Source organism: Akebia trifoliata, chromosome 8 (genome assembly GCF_017979445.1).
Source record: "Akebia trifoliata isolate Shusen 1 chromosome 8, ASM1797944v1, whole genome shotgun sequence".
In the NCBI taxonomy this organism is placed as follows: domain Eukaryota; kingdom Viridiplantae; phylum Streptophyta; class Magnoliopsida; order Ranunculales; family Lardizabalaceae; genus Akebia; species Akebia trifoliata.
The window spans coordinates 9,592,865-9,600,238 of NC_141382.1; the positions used below are offsets into that span (position 1 = coordinate 9,592,865).

General features: G+C 33.8%; 1 protein-coding gene across 1 annotated transcript; it reads right to left on the reverse strand.

Moving 5' to 3' along the window:
• Positions 1–1,899: 1,899 nt before the first annotated feature.
• LOC147395985 (translationally-controlled tumor protein homolog) lies at positions 1,900–5,616 on the reverse strand. Its single transcript, XM_086451000.1, has 5 exons — positions 5,461–5,616; positions 3,022–3,095; positions 2,662–2,790; positions 2,405–2,562; positions 1,900–2,261 (listed from the first exon to the last, which is right to left on the reverse strand). Exons 1-5 carry the CDS (start codon positions 5,486–5,488, stop codon positions 2,144–2,146), a joined length of 507 nt encoding a protein of 168 aa, XP_086307126.1. The 5' UTR covers positions 5,489–5,616; the 3' UTR covers positions 1,900–2,143.
• Positions 5,617–7,374: the final 1,758 nt, after the last annotated feature.

Consider the following 7,374-nt stretch of genomic DNA (forward strand, 5'->3'; position numbering starts at 1 on the left):
CACACCTTGATGAAGAGAATGGTGACCATTTTACTAATGCAAAATTAGATAAAGAGGATGCAAGTGAGCGTGACATTGATTTTGATTGATTGATTAATATTAATTTGGATTTATGATTATAATTTTTTTATATGTTAAACAATAAAAACCTCAAATGTGTTTGGACTTCTTTCCAAAAAAAAAACAAAACATTTTTTTTCTTGATTTTATTGAACTTTCTAAATATTTCCCTTATTCCCAAACCCCTACTTAATGACTATGCCTCTAAGTTGAGCTTGCAATATGTCAACCCAACTGAGCTATGGGTCCAAGACCCATAAAAAAATAAAAATGAATTATTCATCATCGGTATCAATGGATCAGAGAAACTATGTGTGTTCAAGGTCCAAATGATCTTTTCATTCTACAAAGCAAACCAAATCAAGAAACCTTCCCTCATTAACCACTCTTGCCAAGATAAATGGCTCATTTTTACTTCTACTAACATGGAAGTGTTGTGTTTGAACAATAGGAAGGCAACCATTATTGTTATAACTCTAGTTTTTACCTAGTAAATGAAAATTTCAGATCATAATTTCAGCAAACCCGAAGCCTTCTTTGTCGTGATTCTTAGACAATTAATCTAAATTGTGTTTACGTCTAAAGAATATTTTGATCGAGATAGAAGGTGCGATACCATGACTTGAGTACAAAACATGCCTTTACCTATTAATTATTACCACTAACTTGCTTGCTTTCACCAAAAAGGAAAAAAATATATATTTGTGACCAAAACGTTGCCTTGGAATCGGATGGGATTTTAAATATTGCTTGCCTGGTTGGTACATCTTTTGTGAGAAATATTTGCTTCAAAAGCGAGGAATGATGATGGGAGAAGTCTTAAGAAGCATAAGAAGTATTCTGAACAACTGCTATTGGCACCTTAACTTTTACTTATTACACCCCATTTTCTTAAATTGTGTATCACCCCCAATTAGAGACCAACACTCTTCAAAACAAAGGATTTGCTCAATATTACAAAACATTATCACTTTATCAAACAATTTCAGTAGTTTTTTTACAATTATTACTAGACTCATATAAAACCTAATCACAAAAAATAAAAATCTAGGAGAGGATTACAAATGAGCTTCTTTTGGCACCCCAGCTTTTAGTTATTCTTAATCATTCACTTGTTTTCTTTATTTTTAATTGTGGTGCAATAAGTAAAAGTTTGGGTGCCAACAGCAGCTTAGCTCTTTATAATTAAGAGTGCCATGCATGGGGTTTATTGTGTTGTTAGCCGGCATTCTTTTCTGCTTACCTGTAAAAGTCATATTTTCCAAGAAAAATAATTTCCCAAAAGATCATACAACAGACCAAAAGACCGAACACCCACAGATCTAGAACAAAAAAACAAAAAACAAAAAAAAAAGGAGGGGTGTGATGGAGAACCTGATCTTAGCCGGAAAAAACTTTGAAGCGGGTAGCCCACTTCAAAATTTTGAAGGAACAGTCTCCAATGGATTACACGTGGCATTTTCAAGTAGGTGTTTCAAATTTTGGCAGAAATATAGGGGCGTGAAATAAATTCTAAAAGACACATGTCTTATAGCTAAGAGGGTTCCTTCAAAATTTGAAGCAGGTTGCCCGCTTCAAAATCGGACTCACCTTAGCCCCATACAGTAGCCCAAGGGCTTAGGTCAAGGCAACGCCGATTTTGATCAGTTCAAAATTCTCAATCCAAGCTGATAATAAAAAAAATGTTCCACATACATAGAACTTCAATCCTGGCTTGGAACATCCAAAGAGTTGTCTACTAAAATAGTGCAATTAGATTATGAACAAATGCAATTTTCAAAAAGGACATGAAACAGCACATTCAAGGATCCCTAGCTAAGAATTTTGCTTCAAAGAAGATGAACACCAAAATCATTTCATATTAATAATACCGATTAATGTTATCCAGATAAACAAGATATAGAGTTCACTAGGCAACAAAGCTTTTTTCCAATTATGATTTTCATAAGTTGCCATAATTCTGTTTATTCTCCACCCAACCCGATAGACCCAAACATAACCTAACCGACTAAACGAAACTTAAAAACTAAAACTACAGCAAGCACAATCACTTACCACAAGTGGCAAGAACTTTCCCTCTTGTTCAACACTTCACCTCCTTCAATCCATGTGCAAAGTACAAAAATGTTGGATCAGTGGCACCATCCTTGTAGTAGGCAAATACAATACTGCTGTCATCATGCATGCTCTCCCCCACAAAACTGCAACATTTGTGTAATTTATTAGTTTACCTTGGTACACACACTGAGGATAAAGGTTGTAGGAATACATAAATAGCAGTAAAATTGTTCCTGTTTTTTAAGACCACATTTTCATTACACAAGTGAAGGTAAAAGGGTCTTACAATTGGAGGTCCTTGATCTTTGAAAGCAGAAACTTGGTCGCTCCCTCGATGTTCTTCTTGAACTCTTCTTGTTTCTCTCCTTCCAACTTGGGAGTCAACAACTTGATGTAACGCTTTATGTACGTCACAAACTGCTTTTTGTCAAAGGGAGGTTGTTCCTGAAAAAAAAATAAAAAACAAAATATATGCTAATCAACACTGCACAGCTTATTTTGGAATTCGAAGCGGTATCATCAGATGTCGTGCACATAACTAACCTGGAGTCGGAACGTGTCAACTATATCAACCACCTTGGCAGCCTGGTCATTGACACCCTCATCTTCATCACCACCTTCCGCAGAAGGGTTTGCACCAATGTCCACATCGATTGCTCCTTGAACAACCCACTGTCCAAAGCCAAAACATTAGGGATGTTAATTGTTTGTTTCCAGTACTCAATTTTTTGTCATTTAAATTTACGGATTTAAATGATAAACAAATGAATAGATATTAAGAGAAATCTCCAATTTTATGTATGTAAATTTTCTCAGCATGTAAAGCCTTGAACATCTTAGTTTTTATAGCATCTACAAGGTGTCAACTTGGCATCAATCAAAAAAAAAAAATTAACAACTGACCTTCCCCTCAACTTCCCACAGTACTCCATTCTCTATTTCCTTGTAGGGGAATGAATCTGAGAGAAGCTCATCACCTGGATTTCGTAAGCAAAAGTTTGTTTGGTCAGCAGAAGCAGGTCAGAACACCACCCAAGAACCAAAATTCTCATTTCTATAAGCAAGATCAAGATCGATGAGATCGCGAATCATAATTATGTGAACTTGGGAGATTTGTAAAGATATGGAAGGAGGTGTGATTTTTATAGAAGAAAACTAGAACAATAGTAAAGCGGAAAATTTTAGGTCCAACGATGGTGGTGGCGCCATCGCCGAAAAAAGGCACACCAAGATCAATGTGCTTAGTGGAGCTTGAGCTTTGATACCATGTAAAAAAATAAATTTATTGAAAATTCTAGGATGATCAGTACATGAACCCTAATAGGGTATTTATAGAGATTACATCAACCAAGATCTAGTCCTAATTAACATAAATCATTCATAATATTTAAAATATATTGCTTACCAATCATTCCTAATATAGGAAACACTAATTGATATATTCTAAATATATCAATCTTCGTCACAACCTTCCATTTGTGATGAGATACTCTGCCAATGATCCAGTGTATCTCATGCACTTTAATACAATGCATGTTATGCTCTAACAAAGGGTGGGGAGCAAAATTCATCAATTCATTGATTTAATCGACTGAACTGGTTCGCTATTCAGAGAATTTTTTCAAGAATTTGTGACAATAGTTCATGCCTTATCCCTATTTCACAAGTCTCTTAACTCATCAAATACATCTATTTACCCAAAAAAATCTCATATTTTTATGCAAAATCTTCTTAGAAAAAAATAGATAAGCTAATTATGTCCAGTAATGATTATGGTAATAACTTTCTCAAACTAAAATCAACTACCATATTTCATATTCCACAATAAACAATAGATCACTTGCGACATTAAAACCATGGTTTTAAATCTCGTCCGAGATGACTCGTATGAGTTGTCTCAGTATCGTCCACCAACGAGACGAGTTGACAAGTCGTCTCAAAGACATGCTCTGTTCAAATTCTAAGGCTTTTTGATGTGGATATCAAATATTGAAGAGTATATTTTAATTTTTATTTAGTTTTCTATTTTAGGACTTTAATTTTAGGTTTTTTTGGCTTATTTTGATGTTTTATTAGCCTATGATGTTAGTATAGGTGTTAAGGGGTAATTTGATAACTTTATAATGAGTTCTCATCGGCTGAAAATTCATGAAAAATAAAGTTACGGGATTGGGACATAGATGATATTTCTGCTTTTACTTTATTTAAGTTGTTTTAAGTTTTATTTACAACCATTGGATCTCATTATTTTAATTGGATGGTTGAAATTAAATTTAGGGTTTAGAGAACATTATAAATACTTGCTTTTTACTGTAATTTTCTTCAATGAACAATAAATGAATATGATGAATAAAAAAGAAAGCTTGAACCTGATTTTCCCAACAATAAGTGTGGTGTGAGGCCATTTTGGAGTGAGTCTAATATAACATTCTTTTCTTCCAATCTTGATTCTTGAAACCCCTTTCTATATTATTGATTCTTAAAACCCTTTCTTGATTCTTGATTCTTAAAACCATTTTCTTAATTCTAGAAACCTACAAACCTCTATCCTTAATTCTTTCCCCATTTTCTTTAACCCTTGTTTCATTATTCTTTTTTCCAAATCTTTAATCCTTAATCATTTCCTTATCCTACAAACCTCTAACCCTTTTTCTCTATCCTACAATAATCGAAATAAAATTTTCATTTTAACTTTTGGGTTTACCCTATCCTAACCCAAATCCTAAACCAAATTTCCTAAAACTCTAATATTTTCTTATCTCCCATCATCGTCCAGCATCACTTTTCTAAAAATCTCGTCCAAGACGCCATATTTTCTTATCTCCCATCATCCTCATGCATCATTTTTTTTAAAATCTTGTCCGAGATGACTGGGTCTCGTTCATGGACGAGACCTGACGTCAAAACAAGTTTTAAAACCACGATTAAAACAGAAAAATAAAAATATTAGAATCCAAAGGGATATAAGAGCTTTGAGATCTTATGTATAAGAACATCTTTTAGATCTGTCAGATTGGGCGTCGAATCGTTTTTTTTTTTTTTAAACCATGAGATGGATATAGAGGACCTGATAACCATATGAAAACAAGCAAAACTTATGGATCAAAACCCACCCAAGAAACCTTAAAAACGCCTGCAAACAGAGAAATAAACAAACTAAAATTCGAAATTGGAAATCGAAACCCAACCAGAAGATGCCATCAAACTATCAGAAGAACACCAAATTCAAATAAATAAACAAACCTTTAAAAGGCTAGAAAGCAATTAAATATAAGGGCTAAAAACACTAACAAAATTTCTTCCAAAAAACCTAAAAACAGAGCAAACAATGGAGAATTTTACCTGAAATAAGGTCCTGATACACGAGCATGGTTACAGACTCTTGGATCGCTCCAAACACTCGAACCTAATACGGAAGGAGAGAGGGAACGCGAGACTGATAAGAGGGTTTTCTAGACAAAGACGCCGAGTATTTAAAGGCGAGGCTTTGTGAGCTCTTCAAACTTTTGATGAAATGGACGATCAAGATTGTTTCAAATTTTAATATATAACTTCGATTATATATATGGGAAATCTTCAACACCCACACTATACCCTACGCTTTACCAAACTTATTTTGTCCTACATGGGTTAGAATTTTGGAATGGGCTGATTTTTGGTGAGGATGATCTCTACGATTAAAAGATCATCCTCACCAAAAATCAATCAATTCCAAAATTTCTAGCCCCATCATATTTACAAGTTGAAAATTCGTGAACCGTTCATAGAGATCATCTTCACAAAAAATCAGCATATTCCAAAACTTTTAACCCATGTAGGACAAAACACGTTTGGTAAAGCGTAGGGTGATGAACGGGACCATATGCACCCTACACTATATATCCTACGCTTTACCCTACATGTTTTGTCCTACATTGGTTAGAAGTTTTGAAATATGCTGATTTTTTATGATAATGATCTCTATGGTGGGGAGATCATCCTCACCAAAAATCAGCCCATTCCAAAAAATTTAATCCCATCAAAAATGATTTACAAAAAATGAACGGTCCACGATTTTTCAACTTGTAAACATGGGGCTAGAAATTTCGGAATGGGCTGATTTTTTGTGAGGAGGATCTTCTAACCGTAGAGATTATCCTCACAAAAAATTAGCTCATTCCAAAACTTCTAACCCATGCAAAACAAAACACATAAGGTAAAGTGTAGGGTAAAGCGTAGGGTGCCGAACATTTCCCACATATATTGGGTGGCGTTTTTTTGACAAAATCCTAGACAACATTCCGTACAAAGCTTTTTGTCTTATATAAGTTATAAATTTCAGAATTGGCTAATTTTTTGTGAGGATGGTCTCGAAAAAATCATCCTCACAAAAAATCAATTAACTCTGAAATTTCTAAACCTAGTTTATAAGGTGAGAATCATGAACCATCAATTTTTATTGTTAGTTTGTAACCACTTTTCATGGGGTTAGAAGTTTTGGAATGGATTGATCTTATATGAGAATGATCTATTGACTAATTTTTTGTGAGGATGATCTATTAACTATTGAAATCATCATCGCCAAAAATCAGTCAATTCCAAAACTTTTTAACTATATAAGACAAAACTTTATCTATAATATTGTCCCGGATTTTGTAAAAGAACACTTTATATATATATAAAAGAAGAGATTCTATTGCCACACCAACTTTTAATAATAGTATCATAGAATCGTAAATCACTTATCTCGGGATACGAAAATCATAAATATTTGTTATGCATCCTAGGGCAAATGATCTATGGTTATGTGATGGAGAAGTATATGTCAAAGATGGGTGTTAGATTATCACGACTCAAAAACAAATTATTTTTCTTGAAGTCATGGTTTTCTAATGCCCCCTTTGACATATGCCACCCTACTTTCTTTGATGTGGTATGGGCTAGAACTATAAATATTTTTCCCTAAGATACACAACTGTACATATCCATAAATATGTGCAATTGTGTATCCTAAGGAAAAATCTATGGTTCTAGCCCATGTCAAATGGGGGCATTAGAAAGTCATTATTATTATTTTTTAAAATAATTTTTAATATATTAACAATAAAAAAAACTTTGAATCCTACTTTTAAGTTGGCATGCCCTTCAAAATTTGAGTGAGATTTTAATAACAAAAAATGTTGAAGTAACATTGAACGTGACATTGTTTCACACATTGTTGTTGTGGAGGTGTGTACAGAGCCATTGATGCGTTTCATCAAGATATGAGTCAGAAGC

What these genes read in the sequence shown, in the direction of transcription:
- LOC147395985 (XM_086451000.1), bottom strand. Translation starts at nt 5,488, where the DNA reads ATGCTCGTGTATCAGGACCTTATTTCAG. An exon ending in TTGACACGTTCCGACTCCAG is followed by an intron (nt 2,563 to 2,661) that starts GTTAGTTATGTG and finishes TTTTTTTTTCAG; the next exon opens with GAACAACCTCCCTTTGACAA. An exon ending in AAGATCAAGGACCTCCAATT is followed by an intron (nt 2,262 to 2,404) that starts GTAAGACCCTTT and finishes CAAATGTTGCAG; the next exon opens with TTTTGTGGGGGAGAGCATGC.